The 18,574-nt window shown below is 40.4% G+C and overlaps 1 protein-coding gene across 1 annotated transcript in view; it reads right to left on the minus strand.

Annotated features, from left to right (window-relative positions):
* Nucleotides 1–290: 290 nt before the first annotated feature.
* gmds (GDP-mannose 4,6-dehydratase) overlaps nucleotides 291–18,574 on the minus strand; it is a 171,618-nt gene continuing 153,334 nt past the window's right edge. The window contains exons 10-11 of the mRNA XM_063460414.1: nucleotides 1,956–2,024; nucleotides 291–744 (exon numbers count right to left, since the gene is read on the minus strand). Of these exons, the coding sequence (XP_063316484.1) occupies nucleotides 682–744; nucleotides 1,956–2,024 (132 nt within the window). The 3' untranslated portion in view covers nucleotides 291–681. The remainder of the gene's footprint in view (nucleotides 745–1,955; nucleotides 2,025–18,574) is intronic.

Raw genomic sequence — 18,574 nt, forward strand, 5'->3', positions numbered from 1 at the left:
AATAAAGGAGCGCAGTGTTCTGGTAAATTCTAAAGAGAAACTTGGAATTAGGAGCAAACAGAGAGGAAAGAAACGACACGAGAAGAGCCAGACCTCTGCACAAACTGGGGATCCCATGCGCGTGCACATGCACACTCCGCGCACGCAACCTGCGGTTCAAACCTGGATTTGCAGCTTTTATTTCCCACATTTCCTTAGAATTTAAAAAAAGAAAAAAAATTAGGCCTTCTATAGAATTTATTGTGTTGCATGAGAAAACAAACTGACACATGTTAAAAGACTTTTTTTTATTGTACTAAATGGATCACCTGCTCATATTAATAAAAGATAAAAATCTCCATTCATTTCTATTCATTTATAACTTTTTCCACGTCACACTTCAGGGGAAAAGATTTCAGCATTGACAGTCCCAAAACAATGAAAAAAAAAAATACAATAAAAAGCCCTCAGTAATAAAAATATAACATAATCAGTGTTAAAATGTAAAAGGCATTTAATCAATCTAAATATGAGAAACAGACACCAGATACAACAGCAACCATTATTCACTCGAACACCCGCAACAAGACAATCAATTCATTTGGAAGAGTCATACAGGTAAAAAGGAAAGGTGGGTCTTCCACTGGAAGAACCCAGGAGTGCTAAAACATGCCCGTCGTGTAAGGACTGACTGATTTGGCCTCAGGCATTTGGATTATTCTTCATGAGATCGATGTCTGCATCCACCATCTCCTTCACCAGATCCTGCAAGGGGACAGGATCAGATTTATATATTTGGAAAGGTTGATATCTCTAAAAGGTAAAGACACAAACATAAAATACATGAAGTAAGGCTCGTTTACACCCGCGGTTTAAACTCGGCCTAAGTGAAGACCTCCCTTCCACACACAGTTATACTGCAGCTGGATAAACATAATAAATACATCGAGTTTATCAGTATTAGGACCTGACAATGATCCATAACGTGCTTCGTGTCGTTGGGTCATATTGTACTGATAAGAGCTCAGAGCTTTGGAGTGTCTGCAGCGACAGATAGGAGATAAGATTGTTTTTTGTTTATCAGAAGATTCAGAATTTATATTTTTATAGTTCAGCCAAACTTCCCGAGCCGGTAAAGTTGAGAAAATATGAAACATGGAACCGCTGTTTTCTTTTTTTTTCTTTCTCCAAAATAAATAAGGTTTAACTGAAAAATACAGTTGTGTTTTCTCAACACTGGATGCATTATTAATATATTATTTAGCCTTAGAAACTATTTAATCAAAGCGTCTAAGCACTTCAAAAATTAAATTTTCTAAAATATGTATAATATTTATTTGAAGTACATTTCATTATATTTCAATATATATATATTTTTAGAAGTGCTTTTCTCAGTATATAATTACAAAAAATATATATTGAGAAATATTTGCTTAATTTATAGTAGTCTTTGCTTAATAATCTTTTATTAAAAGGCTGATTTCTAAACAACATACAAAATGTTATAAAGCAAGTATTTATTTTTATAGCACTATTCACAGAAAGGAATAAACAAAGAGCTTTGGTACCAAAGAGCTTTATAATAATCTGATGCAGCATAAAATGAAAAGTAGATAAAATATACCACAGTAATAAAATTCTAAAATTCTAATCTAAAAGCTAAAAGACTCAAAACTCATGTGCTGGCTGGTTTTCTGTTGCTTCGTGTTGATTTGATGCAGTGAACCTTTGTGTATTTTCTTTTAACAGTTCGCTGAAAGAAGGCTGCGTTTCTAGAAATCGTTACAGGCTTTCAAAACCATTCTTTCATTTGTCATTGAAATGTTTTGATTTGGTGTTTTTTTTCAGTCACCTTTGATTTCATCACGTCATTCCATTGTCTGTACATGCGTGGAAAACTACTCCCATTACATTTATTATATGTGTGCTAATGCTATCCGGCAGGACCAACCGGCTGTGTTCTCAAACCAACCTACCTCAAAAGTCACCTTTGGCTTCCAACCCAACTTTTGATAGGCTTTGGTGCTGTCACCTTGTAGGTAGTCCTAGTAAAAAGACAGAGAGGAGCCAGAGAAAAGGAGAAAGAAGGGAAAGGAGAGAGGGGGAGAAAGAAAAACAAATGATCTGTCATGACTGATCTGACGCCTGTGAGGAGGAGACCCCTCAGCCCAGCTGATGTGTCACTCCGATATGAAGACGTACTGGATCAAACTCAATATCCAAACTTGATGTCTTCAACAGGATGCAAGGGATGGAGGGTGACGATAACTTTCTCTCTCTCCCACATACATGCACACATTATCTCCTCTCTTGGGGGAAAAAAGGAGGTCACAGAGTCTCCCCGGCCATCAATCCCCCCCTCTCGGCTCCCCACCTCCGATCTGTCCAGACAGCCCCCGTTGGTGCCAGAGCATGATGAATTGTGGGACTCTGGTGGCGTAACCCCTAGCTCAGGACCCCCCCCACTCACCCTCTCCCCCTCAACCCCTTACTCATTCTCCCCCCCACTGGGTTTTGCACCGGGTTCAAGATCCAGTGAGACCCTGCTTCAGACCACCAAAGCGAGTCCAAATAAAAAAAAGAAAGAGAGAGAAGCCTCTTCTTTGTGTCTTTTTTAAGCTTCAGTCCTTTCTCCGACTTCTATTCCCACTATTCTATTTCTTATATTTACAAAGATTCTCACTCATAGACAACTGTGTCCAACACACAGACGAAGAAAGGCTGATTCTGTGATTTTAATACTTTTATACAGGGCGGCTCGTGTTAAACACAGTTATTGCTGCAGTGGTGGTTTCTCAAGAAGTGCTCAAAGTGCTGTGCTGGGTTTCCCCTGTGCTTCTCTCTTTTCTTTTCTCTCTGCACTACACGGGCCTCCTAATGCTCCAAGACCAAAAGTCTGAGGACAACCAAACAAAATAGCCTCTGAAACTCACTGTGGCAGCAGTCTGTACTATCAGTGGTGCAATCTGTCATTGCTTCAATGGATTACATGCATGCATAGTGTGGCTGCTAAAGGGTGTTATTATTTGTTTTTAACTAACCTGGCATATATGTTTTCAGGCTAATCGTGTTTCTGCTGATCTCTGCTGTTAGCTGCGGCACACATAAGCACATACATTGATAAGTAATAAACGGCATCCATGTGCACAGAGAGGTATACAGAAAATGATGCATGCGCATACTGGATGGAATTCAGTGGACAAGATCCTGCATGTGTGAACATCACATGTAATGACGTAACCTGAAAGAGAGGAAGAGCTAAAGAGCTGGTCTCTGGAATTTGAAAGAGGATACGTATACAGTAAGTGTTAGTGTAAGGATAATGCAATCCATGAAGAAAAACAAGTTTTACTTAAAAAATACAACACAAGACAAATAACCAAAGGAACGGTAAATCCAATCCCGGTTTTAAAATACTCGCTAAACTTTCAGCTCAAAAAGGGTATTTCATGGTCGATACGCTCTTAGTATTGCCAGCTTAAACAACCTTAAGTGTCACCGTGTCAACCAGAACTACCATTTTAAGACTTAACTGACTTTGCTGCTGCGTGCAGATGCCGCCCTTCTAGTTTCAGTCTTTCCACAAGATTTTGGAACGTGCAGGGGATTTGCTTTCATTCAGCCACATGAGCATCAGTGAGGTCCAACACTCAGGCTGAACGACGAGGCCTGACTCACAGCCGGTGTACCCGCTTCTCGCGCAAACTTTGAAAGTGGGGTGCAGTCGGTAAAGTTCCTGCACATCCAAACCGTTTCTTTTACGGACCTGGCTTTGTCGTTTAAACACAGTAGGCTCTTTTTCAAACTGTTGTTGCAAAGTTGAAATGAATATCGCTTTATAGCACACACTGTTAGCCGGAAGCGGGATGCCAAACCCCACCTATGAACGGCAGCCCAGGGTAAAGTGCACCGAGCAGAGCAGTGTTACCATCTGACACTGAACCTCTTGAAAACGTCTTTTCTGGGTGATCTTATTACAGAGGAACGCACACGGCAGCGCTGGCATACTTCAGCCTTTTAGAGAGCAGGGACCCACATCTCAGAGAGGCTCCACAGCGCTTAATCACACTCTTCTGATTACACACAAAGGCAAGAACACTGAACACACACGGAGGGAACAAGTACAGGCTGATTCAGGTTTCTGACAGCGTTCAGTTTGATATTATTCGGCCCGAGTTGAAAACTTGGTTCAATTCTGGGTGAGCGGTCTTTTTATTTTTAACTCTGCATGGTCTATATACAGCCGAGCAGATGAAAGCTTCAGCCCATTTTCTCCTCCGTCTGTAACAGCAGGACAAACAGCTCTTTCTCATGTGAGCAGCTCTGTACATTACTCACAAACGTTTTTGGCACTCAAAGCCATAACTGGAAACATTTTCAGACTAATTACCTGCAGCAATGAGACATAATTTATCATGAGGCTGAATGTAATTATTATAGGGCGACTTACTCCACAATTATATTAAATAATCCACTTGCTTCATAATTATATTGATTAGGGTTTGTAATGGAGAACATTTCATAGCTGGCATAAAAGAAACATCAACTGGTCTAGTCACGAACTGGTTTAGAGAAAAGCGGTAAGCTGACATTAACAAGTAGCAACTGCACCTCCTTTATAATTTCTATACATCAGGGAGACTCACATGGTTTATACCTTTGTTAGTGATGGTTTGCTAAACAGCAGGATAGTTAAGTCTAATCTGATGTGAGTGTTTCGGAGACAGATGCTTGAAAAGGGAAAGTAAACAAATGCAGGAAGTTTGACCTGCAGGGAAAAAAAATCCCGAAGTTGCCTTTTGTTTAGATTCTGTCTGCATGCATACGTAGTTCAAATGAAGTGAAATAAATATGAAGTTGCAACACCTGCTGCCCCTGCCCCTGAACTCAATGGACTGAACCTGGAGCGCAGACTCCATCTTTAAAGAGTCACTGTGTCTGCGTTCTGTTAAATGAGACAAGTGACAAATTCATCCATGCACCTGCAGTTTAGAGGCGAGCTCCCAAAGCCTGCGACTGCCTTACAGGTACAGGTTTGACCAGCAGCTTTGACCAGCAAATTTACCCGAAAGTCCAAAACAGACGGCGTTTTCTTAACATAATGTCACATCTGGAGATGGAGAGGTCTTTGTACTTTAACCTGAGCTTCTTCTTATCTGGTAAATCACAGCACTCTTACAAACACTGTAGAAACAGTAATGCAGGCTAGCAACAACACAGGTTATATACGTCTTTGCAAACCAAGTTTTAGAACCACAAAATTAACTGTGAGGGAAACTGAGGAGGGTGATGGAAATGCAGAGCAGCGAGACTCCAAACTTCCAGCTGCAGCATTTTGCATAAGGAGCTTAATACAAGCTCCTTTACTGCCATTCGGTGTGACTGATAGATGGCCTGACAGTGCTGTTAATGGTCAGGAGAGGTAATTTTATAAGTGAACCTTGACCACACATGGCACACTTTTTACTTCTTTGACTTTGTTTTCCTTTCAAAGGGTAACACGCATGACGGACATCTCTCTCATACCCTATTTACAGTCCACGGTGGTGGTGCTTAATATGTATTACGCATCAAGAGATCACATCGTTTTGTGGTTTTATATGACTGGAAGCTAAAGTAACCGTAAGGTTGTGAGTTTAAATAATTTATCTAAATATTAAAGAAGAAATTCTTGCAGGATCTGTGCCAAAACAGACAACATAAATCCTTACTTACTGCTAATGGAAAGGACCTATTAAAGCATGTTCCAAGTTTATGTGATGTCAAAAATGGTTGGATTCCAGTTGATGTGTTAACCAGCTACACATCTGCAAAGATGAATGTATCTTTAGAGCAAGTATTCGTACTCTTGTTTTTTCTCCGCCTGTATATTTTCTGTTGAATAGTAACTTCACTAAGACAGTGAAAGCTCTAAAGCACAGAGCAGAGTGGGATTTAAATGAGGGGTGTGCGCGATCCACGATAATACTGGTGAAATTATTCTTTTTTTGGAGATATTAAAGTGTTATATTGCGATATCACTGCTACAGCAGTGACAGCCACAATGACCAAAGCCTCCAATGAGGATTTAATAAAGTAAAACTACTGTAACAACCTCGGAGAACGGTTCTTGCTAAAGGTGGATGCACTTTTTTGATCACTTGAGGCAAAAAACACATCATCGAGTACAACCAGGCTACAAGGAAGGAGAGACTATTCAGTTTAGAGACTGCTCAGTATTTTGTTTTTTCAGAAATATCATTCTGTGAATTTTCTTGAAATATCATGATATATACATGTAAATCCAACAACACATGAAGCTGGGAGGAAGAAGGCAGAGCCATTCCTTGTATTTAAATCAGCATTTTTGTCACCACCACTGTTAGGCTTGAAATCTCCATCTGAGTTTGGCAGGAAAACATCTGCTGAAATCAGACTCTTGTCTGCTAAGTCTGCCTTCTTAGCACGTAACCACACGGTTCAGCATCCAGGAAGTTAATCCAGCGTCTGGTCTTTGTCAACCAGGATTTCTACAGGTGACAGACAACCTCACCATCAGAGCTCATACTGCAGAGTACCACTCAGTGAAATAAAAGCTGAGTCCAAACTGCTAACAAGAGCGTTCTGTGGCCAAGTGAATTCACCCAAACAGAGCATGTAGCGAATAATTCAACATGAACTACTAACAGATGGGGGCACAATATAATCTTCATATGGATCCGATTTGGAACCAAACCCAACAGCTTGGTACGTCCTGTTTAACTCAGCGTTCTGTCCGTGTCTGCAAATATGTAGCAGTCACAATAACACAATTAAGCAGCACAAATCTAAAAAAATAAAATAAAAATTAGCCGTGACAAAATGTGGCTCTCACAAGTTGAATAACAATATGATCTACACCCGCTCATCAACCGAGACTAAGTTAAAGCGTATGAAAGGGCACTGAGGTGAGTAGCATCAAAGAATTAGGAAAGAAGTTCATTTAGTCAGACGAGTAAAAAGAGGGTCACATTTATTATTTACAATGCGTTGTGCAAATAAGGCAACATCATTTTGGTCAATTCTGATCATCAGCTCATGGCTGCAAAGTTATTCCTATAAGTTTCTGAATTAAAAACCTTAACTAAGCATTAAAAAACAGATCTTTGTTTCTGAGACGATTTTCTGTCCTGATTATGCGATGAACACTGCCACAAGTAATTGGTTTGTGGAACACACCAGCCAGAAACCTTCCTCAGGAACAAATGGAGTCATTGTAGTGGCTGAACCGATCCCAGATTGATCCAAAATTTGAAAGCGAAAAAGAACAGACTCAAATTGCAGATTGAAATAAAACCACAACATCCCCAGTTTTTATCTAATATTAGCTCCAAAGCAATAGTTATGAGACTGGGATGTAAAAGGATTTTCATCACATGCCTGCCTAGGATTCGATGCCCAGCTGTATTGGAATATGCTTTGGTAATGCATAGAAGTTGATGATTTTAGCACTCGGTGGTCCTTTCCTCTCCTGATCAGCTCAGTTTATCTGATCAGCTGTACTGGTAATGACTGGAAATAAATGGAACTTAACTGGACAATCTAAAAGCCACAACATCTTCCTACAGTTTTCTGTTCATTAAAAAAGTACTTTTGGACTAGACCGAAACATCAGATAAAACAAAAGCAGTATGACTATTGAAAAGACTCAAAATATAACTGTAACCTATACAGTCAAACAATCTAATAATCACTCGTAATACAAAAAGCCTGACATGTCCTCAAGTATGCGGTCTGACCTTCCCTTGCTCATTCTGCTCTTTTGCCCTTTTTCTTACACTATCCAGTCTAATAAAGATGAGAAGCCATAAAATTAATCCTTAGAAATGTAAAAGTGAGAGACAAATAGGGTGTGATCATGGTCCATAAAGCACACAGCCAGTAAGAGGCCCTCAGAGCAGGCATTTAACGCAAAGGAATCTGGTATCACTACAAGGCCTTTCAATAAATCACACAGCACACGGGCTGACCCCCACATAAGGGCACATACACACTAACAGGCAGCGATGTGTGAATATGCACGCACACACACACACACACACACACACACACACACACACACACACACCAAGTACAATTGTCAGGATAGATTAAAAAATGCTAAATGTCCCTAAGCTGCATTTATTTTTCTTCCGACTGCAAACCTACCCAGATCAAACATTTTCAAGAAACCGATTCTCTTTCCTCTCTCTTGCTCTGAGGATTGCATGCTGGGAGACTATGATGTGGTTTTGGAAGTCCAGTAGTGTCTCTGGTATTTGTACAGTAGTGGACATGAGGCTGCAAATACTTCAAAGGAAATTAGATAAAGGGGCCGAGAACGCTGTGAGAGTCTGGAGCCCACGGTCTCCATGTCCCCAGCAGACCCAGATGTTCCAACCAGACCCAGATGTTCTGATCTTTGACCTCGGTGGGATTTTGATGGAAGAAGTCATCCCTGATCCAGGGCTTTTAAACCCGGGATGAATTACTGCGCGGACAATGACAGGGACATGAAGGCGGGACAATGAGGAAGGAGCAGACTGATACCTAGCCTGCCTGCAGAAACATGAAAGTTAATGCATACACAATGTGCACAGGTGTGTGAGTCGCCGTCTGCATTTGTGTGTGTGTCTGTGCAGGTGGGGACATACTTGTGGCAAAAACCGTGAGTTTCATCGTTTCAGTGTTGCTTGGACCTACAGTCACAAATCTGTCACTGGTCAATTTCTAACGCACCTCCGCCAGCATCGCCTCAACTTATCACTTCCTTTAAAGCACAAAAGACCCTCAGTTTCAAGTAAAGGGAAGGGAAGAAGGAGGGAGGGATGAAATCGGAGACCGATGCAGTAATTTGTACAACAGCAGTTGTCTCTGTTTTAATGGCTCAGGTGTGAGAGCGAGCTGTCCACAAATCACATGGCTGAGAGTTTGATTGCTGAATGTTAAAAAGGTGCTCTTTAAGTGCTTTACATTCAAAATTTATTTTTCTAATTAAATTCACAGTACATCATAATCTTGTAATAACTTGGTAATAACTTAATTAATAACTTAATTCTAGTGATACAAAAAGTTGACTCTGACATGAAGTATCTGTTCAAGCACAGTAGCTTGTGCTTCTCAGCCTGGGGCTGAGGCTCAGGATCGCTAAGGTGGGTTTCAAAGTGATTAGTAAGATAAGTTAAACATACACAGATCTTACATTAGCAGACATAACTGTGACTGAACTGAAAAGAGAATGTAATAAAGTGACGGAAATTCAGGCCAACAGGTTCGATTATACAGAATATTTTAAGTTATTACTTTATTGCTTTAAATAAACTAAAAATAGTATTACGAGGGATTTACTATTATATGGTAGGGGGTTAAACATTTTAAACAACTTAAAATCTAAAAATTTTCCTCATATATTTTCCTTTCAGTTACTTAACATTTGAAGAAGAAATATTGTCTGCATGATTGCACCCGCTTATTTTAGCTCTTTTTGACACAATATGTTGTTTACACTGGAACAAAATATGGAAACCAGAGTCATAAAAAAACGTAGGTTACCTCTGTCTGCACTACTCCTTCAAACTGACATACTTTCTATTTAGTGTAATTTATCTGGCATCTTATGAAATCCTGGAATCTTGAGCAGAAGAAACGAAGACCTGTGGGTTTCATTTGTGCCACTCTGTGGCAACACAAATCAGTGATTTCATATTTATTGTTTCCTCAAGTCAATAAAGCATCACTGCAGTAAATTTCAATGAACTCCGAGCTGCTGCGTCTTTAGGAATCCAAGACAGTTATTAGCCGCTCCCAGCCAGATGTCAAAGGCCAGGTCCAGCGTGTCTTATTGTATGTATGCGCTTGTGTCTGCGGGGGAGAGCGAGTGAGCTGTGTGAGTTACAGCTCAGGTTTCCTTCCCTCACTCCCCATGCAGCTTGGCCTGCACACAATGTGTTAAGTGACCTCTAAGGGGTGGCCCTGTCACCTTGATGAGTATGTACAATACTACACTGCACATGTGAACACACACACACACACACACACACACACACACACACACACACACACACACACACACACACACAAAAACTAAATCAGTAGAAAAACAGGAGGGTGTGAATCTCCTCGGGAAAACAGTGAAAGTCATGTTAATATTTAAAAGCTAAAATATCACAAACTCTAACTTCATGTCATCTTCTCGCCTCTCTCTCTCTCTACTGGCTCTACTGTGTTGATTGCTCTCCATCAGTGCTCATTAAAATTCCTGGGGTAGCCGTGTGATAAATATTTATGCGGCTGAGGACACACTCCACACACACTCCAAACACACTGGAGTGGCTGGATCTGACTGCCGATAGTGTTAAGTGCCTGGAGGCTCTGGTAGAGAGTGGAGACCCACTGCCTGCCGCGTGGTTGTATACATGAGGCGTTTACTGTCAAGATAATGGGAGGACGGTTAAGATTTATGAGCATTAATGGAGTTTAAGTTCTGCTTCTATGTGTGTGTCCGTGTCCGAGGATAATCCTTTAATGTGTGAAGTTTATGGAAATGAAGAGGAAAACATCGCACATTAGCACATCTGGATATAAATGCATTTGCAGACACACACACACACACACACACACACACACACACACACACACACACACACACACACACACACACACACACAGAATGCAACCACAGTGGAGCTGGACTCCTCACTACTGTTCCACAGAGCTGCTGCCGACCCCCCTCTTCCTCCTGTATTCTATTATTCCCGTGGACGGGAAACAGATCATAATTCCAGGAGTCAGCAGAAAGCAGCAGAGGGAGAGAGGGAGAGAGTGAGAGGTGGAGGGAGGGAAAAGACTACGGGAGGCGAGGGTGAGGGGGTGGGGGGTGGCTCAGGTGACTGCTCACTTCCACTGAGGTCAAACTGAAACTGTGCAGTTAAGTAATTTCCAGTGAAAAGTAAGTAAGTGTCTGTTTGGGCATTTGTATAATAAAGTTTGGGTGAGGCAGCGGCTTCCAGTGAAATCAGCTGGTGTGTGTCAGTGTGAGCGTGTGTGTGGTGAGTGTTTAACATTTCTATAAGCGTCTGGCTGTTTCATATTTCAGAAGACATCAAAGGCAAACTTAATTTCCCTTCTTTAAACAACATTCTTTACAATCATACTTAAAAAAGGAGGGAGAGAGCGCAAGATTGAGTGAGAGAGGGTGAGAGACTGAGGGGAGAGGAAAATCTCATCCTCTCTTATCTTAATTGTTGAGTAATCTCAGTTAAGCATCGAGGGGTTTGTCTAGGCTTTGACACCCAGCCTCAGTGTTTTGGTACAGATGATGACTGTTAAGTAGTTTCTATATTCTCCATGCTGAAGGAAAGTCTGGGTCCAATTAATATGATTGATATGGCAACAATTGAAATGGATTAAAGTAACAGCTACACTGCTAACATTAGATACAGCTTTGATGCGTATAGAGGACATTGGTAACAGGCAGATTAACATTAAGACCCCAAGCCTACACATTAAAATTGAAGACTATATATAAAAGATGGACAAAAGCACTGTGACGTTACTACGACTGGGTACCTTTCATTTAAAACACACTGGTATCAGTACAGGTACCTGTATTTGGTACCAGAAGTGAATAACAACTGTTTTTCTGGACTTTGCTCAAAACGAAATAATAAATTAAAAATTTTCTCTTGAGTCTATACTTCTCCACTGAAACATTTTACCTCTTTGAAACACTTTACACACAACACAAAACCAAATCTCTCTGCTTTGACCAGATTTTTTCTCTGATGAGATGTGGTTTGCATGGCCAGCTTTGCATTTTGCACACCAACAATTATGTGTAACTTTTGGCACACACTAACATTAGCAAGGGTGACAAGAACAGGTGGGAACAGCTAAACCCAGATATGAACTGATAACAACAGTGGCACCCAGTGATTTAGTGTAAAACTGTACTCAGTATTACCAGAGTAAGCTCAGTTGGCACCCTTATCAATGCTGAATTTGGTACCCACCCCTAGATGTCCCCCACTGGTTTTTGAAGGTTCAATGTAATTATTACTGATGTTTCGGAGGCAGAAATGAAAATATTTGGAGTTTTAAATAATGAGCAAGCTATCTCCATAAACCGTATGGTACTAATGAGACATGCCATATCTGCTACAGTAAGAAAACAGCTAAAGGCCCTTTCACTTAGGAAGCAGAATGGACTGAGCCAACTGCTACGTGTTGCAAATGACAACATGCTTTTTTCTTCCTGCGCACTTGTAACACAATGAGCTGATTTCAGATGGTGTGCGGGAGGAGGAAGCTGGTGGAGCAGCCTGCAGCAGAGACATGGGCATTGCTTTTTATACTTTTTTATTGCACAACAGGACAAGAGCGTGATGGTAAAGTGCAATCTGCATCCAGGATAGAAACAATTATGCTACTAATATATCTTTGGCTCTTTGGAAGCCCCTGCACAGACAGAATACTAATACAAAGCTAGCCAAGAACGCAGGCTGACGATAAACCTGATGAACAGTCAGGCTTGCAACATTTTAGCCTCCAGTTCTACTACATGTACATGTTTCTACAGCAGAATCACTGTGGCAATCGAATTCAAATCTGGACTGGTTGTCATCTTTGCTTTTTGTAGTCGGCTTTGTTTTCATACATAACACTAAAAGGAAAGCTCTTATGTGTGTGCTCATTAGGGATTTCAGTTCATGTGGGGAACTGTAGCCAGCGTTTTATATTGTTAACTGGTAAATATGTGACAATGCACGGTTATTTTATGGAGTAATGAGAAATAATGTAACAAATTAGATTCTCTGGCATCTAATTAAGTAACTTACTGTATAACTTTTAAGAAGCGTAACGTGTAATGTGTAACACTACCTTTTTTTTTAGTAACAACCCCAATTATTGGTATTCTAAAACATAATAAGACTACATGCAATATAAAATTAGTATTGGAACAATATATAGAAAAAGATTTGTGTTTGGCTTACTGGATTTTGCCTGCATTCCCGGACTGTGCAGGCATTGTCTTCTAGCTGCACAATCAGCATTCTTATCTATGATTATAACATCACAGCCTCAACTGATTAAATGTGGGAGTCATGGGCACGGTGGTTTACTTGTTTTCTTGCACAACTTCACATAAGTGTTGCTGTTGTCTTTTTTCCCCCAAAAAACACACACCAAATTATAACCTTGGTCTTATTTTGGAAGGCTTGTGCAATTGCTTAACACTGTGCATAGCAAAATAATTGCTGAGAGCATGGCAGCGTCATTTCTACTAATTTCTACAAAAAACCACAAGTCAGACATTCAGGCAGATTTTCAACCAACCAAAAGTTTAGGCAGATTATGTAACCCAACATATTTTGAGGTAAAGCAGAAAGTCAGTACACCTGAAACGATGGCGTAATCCCTCATTGTACGGGAGGACTGACTGGTAGGTCACAGCTGAACCAAGAAGTCAGCCAGTTTTTGTGTGATCGTTTCACTGTTCAGTGCTGGGAACAAGTGATGTTGGCAAACATGTGGGTTTGAAACCTGTCTGACAGTCTAACTTGTATTTCTTGCCCTGTTTGACTTTGTTCTAGATCTTAGCTTTTAGCATGAGTACAATTTTGTTATTACCGATGTCCAGATCTGTTATTATATGCCCAGTGGTAACAAAATTAAATTATGGTTTGACGAGCCAAAACCAAAAACGTCTAACTTCTCTCCTGCCTTGGCCTCTATCACACAAACAATCTACTTTTAGTTCGGCCTCACAGTATACAAACACACACATCAAGCGTGTATAGGTTACATATCTGCCCTCATTTTGGGAGCTGTTTTAGTACGGGTGACATAGATGTCAGCTATGTGGGATGAAGATCAACAGGTGAGTTTTGGCTGAAGGATGTGGTACACACACACTTTAGCATACACATGCACACAGAGTGAGATGATCCCTTGATGTGATCTAATTCAGGCCCTGGCTGAACTTTCAGTGGCGTTGAGGTTAAGCGAGGCAGTCGCACACAAAAACTTCTGTCTGCAGTTTTCAACTCCCAGCACACTATTTATTAGTCTCTTGCTCTTTCCTTCTCCCCTTCTCCGTTTTTCACCTCAGCCGCTCTCTGAACCTGCTAACACACAACCTTGTCTCTCCTCCGTGACTCTCACCAGCCATTGCTCACTTTCTGGATGTAATCAGGTTTGCTCTGGTTCAAGAGGAATACTGGGCTTTTCTTTGTATCATGCATGTGTGCAAGTGGACAATTTCATCAAAGATTGTAATAAAATATGATCAAAGACATTAACATATTACATATTTTTTATTTTTGATCACAAACTGCCATTTCACTGTTTTAGGTAGATCAGTGGTGCTAAGAAAATCATGAGAAATTAATAAACAAATAGTTTTTCTTTCAGACTCTTCTAGTATTCTTTGTATTATATGAACATTAAACACTGGGAGGAAGGAAAATTTCCACATTGGAATATCGGTTATTGAAAATTAAAAAAAAAAAAGTAGGATAAGCACCACAATAAGGAATCTACAAGGGTTTAAAACTTCAACAAGTGGCCACAATTCACAACTCAGATTCTGCAAAATGCAGCAGGTAAATGTTTTACCGTGGTGCAGTAGAGAACACTGGCAAGACAGCTGAAGTTTTTAATCCAGCTTCTAGAAAAAAAATAACTTTAATTTAATTTCATAAGTTCAGTATAGATAATATGTTACAGTCATGTGAAAAAAAAGGTCTTATGCAGTTACTAATTCCATAGGATTAAGTGGGCAACTCAAATGTTAAATAAAAAATAATCAAATCAAATATATTTTATAAATATATAATATTTATCATATCATATAAATATATGATATAATAAATACGTTAATCAAAATTACCTGATTAATTGATGAGCAGTAAGTGTGAACACTTTGATTTAAGCAGACGTTTTGGCAGGTTGCTGGTCTAGAGTATCCAAGTATGTCTTAGTGCAATGCCAAGGAAAGACATCAATCATTTTAGCGAAACAATTGTTTCTGCGAATGTGTAATAATGCCATTTCCAAACAATTTAAAGTCTATTATTCTACAGTGAGAAAATGATTCACAAGCAGAAAATGTTAAATACACCTGTCAGTCTTCCCAGGAATAAATGTCCAACCAAATTCAGCCCAAAGTCCACATGTGGAACGCTCAGATAAAGTGCAAATAAACCAAGCTGTACACCTCAGACTCTACAGGACTCAGTAGGAATGTTAAATGCTAGAGTTCATAACAGTACAATTAGAAAAAAGACTGACCAATATGAGCTGTTTGGAAGGGTTTCCAAGAGAAAACCTCTTCTCTCATGGCAGCACAGCTTAGGTCTACAAAGTTGCATCTGAACAAACCAAAAGACTTCCACCTTCCACTCCCTTTGAGATGAATTTTTAAAGATTTTTTTCATTTCTTAAACAAGCACATATACAGTAAAAAACTAAATTTGACAAAAGTATCTCTCTAGATACTCCACATACTGCTCCATTAACACATTTTCTCGGTACAAACTTGTTCTAATGACAACAGTTTACTGAAATTTTTTAGGCCACTGGTACGCACTTCTGAATTTATTATTATTCAAGAGAAATGAAGTCAAAACAACAGGAGCAGACAGAGGCAGACAGAGGGCAAGCAGGAGGAAAAGGGCGGCTTGAAGGACATGCTCATCTGCTTTGGGTCAATAGATTTCAATCCTGGCTCACTTCCCTTATGTCTATCCTGCCTCTATAACACGAAGGATAGGAAAAGGCCAGTGGCGGTGTTGGATGACATGTCGTGGACAGGGGAACAGTCTTCTATAGGCTACATCTCATCCAGAATGGCGTTTCCTCTCTAAGCAGCATTCCTCATCTTATCAGCTCCAATAATCTGCTGTTCTCATCGTGCCCAAACAGGGAGAGCCAAACCTGAAAGAGTGCACAGGAGAGAGAAAGAGAGAGAGCAAAAAGGAGCTCCTTTGCTTGCTCTCTCGTCCTCTAACTCTCTCTTTCTGTGTCTGTTAGCTGGTGATAGAGTGATAAGGTGAAGAAAACAGTGAGCTGTCTGCCACTTAGAGGAAGTGGTCGCTCAGTCCAGAAGACTGAGCATACTCCAAAACTATGGATTCAGAAAGAGGGGAGGAAGTGCAAGCTTCCTCAAAGTAACTAAAAACATTTACAGTCTGAAATCTTCACTCTAATCGAAAAACAAGAGAAAGTGATGTTTATCCTTTAAAATTTACTCAAAAACATAAACAACACAGGCTGTCGGCTATAAACTGTTACGCAGTCATATGCAAAGTGTTAAGGCCAATGTGTGCGCCACTGGGACACAAACTTCAATACAAGAGCAGTAAATCTGGATCACAGTAATGAGTAGTATTTCAAAGTAACCACCTCTTGTTATCAGTTTTAATTTAATTGTCATATAAATAAATACATTCATATAAATCATACAAGTCATATAAAAGTGTAGCTGTACACACTTTGAGTGATTTCTAATTGAATTTGTGGTATCTACCTGCAGTACCTTCAGCAGGTGGTCTCGGCTCACACTTTGAGAATCACTGGTGTAATGTAATCCAGAAACGGAGATTTACTCTCAAGGTAAAAATTGCACCTTTTACTACAAGTTGTTTTTAGCAGTAAGGAAAAATCTTTACTTTGAAAACACTGGCTGCTTCTCTGTTGCATCACACCTTTTTAATGTTCCGCTCAGTTGGTGTCTTCCTTTAAACTATGGATAACCTCTCCAATCTGCTAGCAACCAAACAATCACGGTGAGGTTTTTGGTACAGCACCCTCTTTGCAACTGATTTCACCTAGTGAGAACCAGCAGCCTCCCACAACCTCTCGCCGATGGGCTGGGGAAAACACACTAGTGACCAGACCGGGGCTTGCTAACCGGTCACTAGGCCTGTGTGACCGAGGCCTAAGCAAGTATGAAATGTGAAGCAGACAGAACTACTTGTTTGAAGCTACAACAGTAAAGCCTAAATTGCAACTTTTTGCAGTACATTTTGCTGTATTGATACTGTGCAGCTACTTTAACTTCAGTCAGTTCTCTGAGGGTTCAAGCTGTGAGGAAGGATTGAGAATAAAATATCAGATGAGCCAGCTCTGAGAATGACTGAATGAAAAAGAGAAAGACATGAGCGGGAGTGAGAGAACGAGTAAGCGAGGAAATAAAGAGAAAAGGTAACAGTAAAACAATAGAACAGCCTTAGGGTTAAGGGAAAGTAGTGGTGCTGGAGTTCAGGAGAGTTCAAAAAAAGTGTGTGTATGAGAAAGAGAGACTTGTGAGTGTGTGAATACTGGGTCGCCTGAAGAGAGCGGCCCCAGAATTAATTACCCAATCAAGATAACCAGCCAGGGAAAGACATTAGGGAGGTCACACTACAATTAACCTCTTAGTCTAAACCTCTCTCTCACTCACACACACACACATGCACACACACAATAAAGAAGTCATAGGTTCATTGAAAACACAGTGAATAAAAGTTTAATATCACTTTTCAGGGGTGACTTTCGCTGACTGCAGGGCCCAATATGCTCTTATTTTGAAGCATTTCCTGCACTCTGTTATTTTTGGGAGATATAGCGACTCTACCTGTCCTGTTCAAGAATCCCTGGCAAAGCCATGTTGTTTACAGTGGGATATTGAGTGAGTCGGGGGCTTGAGTGGAGTGGAGTCGGATGTGGTTCACACATTCCACCAGAGACTCAGATTACACTGCAGGAAACACCGGCCCTGCAAGACACACACTGCCTGACTCTGTGATTTATAAACATACTGCTCTATGGGACATACACACTCTCAGAGACACACATTAAAAATCTCAGCGGCTTCGCTCTGAGCCAATGCTGCATCTACATCTCTCATTCACTTTCTTCCTTTCCTTCCTTCCTGCTTCTCCCGTAATTCTCAGACTCTTAGCTGGGCTCCAGTTTTCTCCTCCTGTCGCGGTTAATAGTAAAGACAACTCATGGGTGTTAGCGCCGGTTTGACATCATTGCATATTCATGAGCTGGTGGGTGAACATTCAGTCTGGCATTCATTAGTAAACACAACTTCAATCACCATAAAGTGGCCCTTTGTGAAAGGTTTATGAAAGACACACACATGAAATAGGTCTCTGGGGAGACTGTCCTCATCAGAAAACCAAAAGAAAGGACAAACAGAGACACCGAAGACGGGCCACCAATCAATCACAGACTGAAATGTATTGTTCAGTATTGATTTTATATTATGAATAGTGCCCAAAATTGGCGCAATAACATAAGTGTCAAAGATTCAAATATTCCAGGTGAAGCAGATGCTTTATTCAAAATGTCACTTTTAGGAACAACCAACAAACTATAACACCACTTTGTCAGATGCTGCTTATGCATATGAGCCTCACGCACAAGGTGTCCTTTGGTGTCAGACTTTGATGACTTTGAAGTACTGCCATGAAAAATTACTCACACCAGCAGCTTTGGCAAAGAATCACTGACTGACTCCCAAAGGATGGTAATGGTCTGGATCTACAATTCAGTCAGAAGACTGAGTTTTATTTTTGTATGCTCTCATTATGTCCACATCACCAGC

The sequence above is a fragment of the Pelmatolapia mariae genome, linkage group LG17 (assembly GCF_036321145.2).
Source record: "Pelmatolapia mariae isolate MD_Pm_ZW linkage group LG17, Pm_UMD_F_2, whole genome shotgun sequence".
NCBI lineage: Eukaryota > Metazoa > Chordata > Actinopteri > Cichliformes > Cichlidae > Pelmatolapia > Pelmatolapia mariae.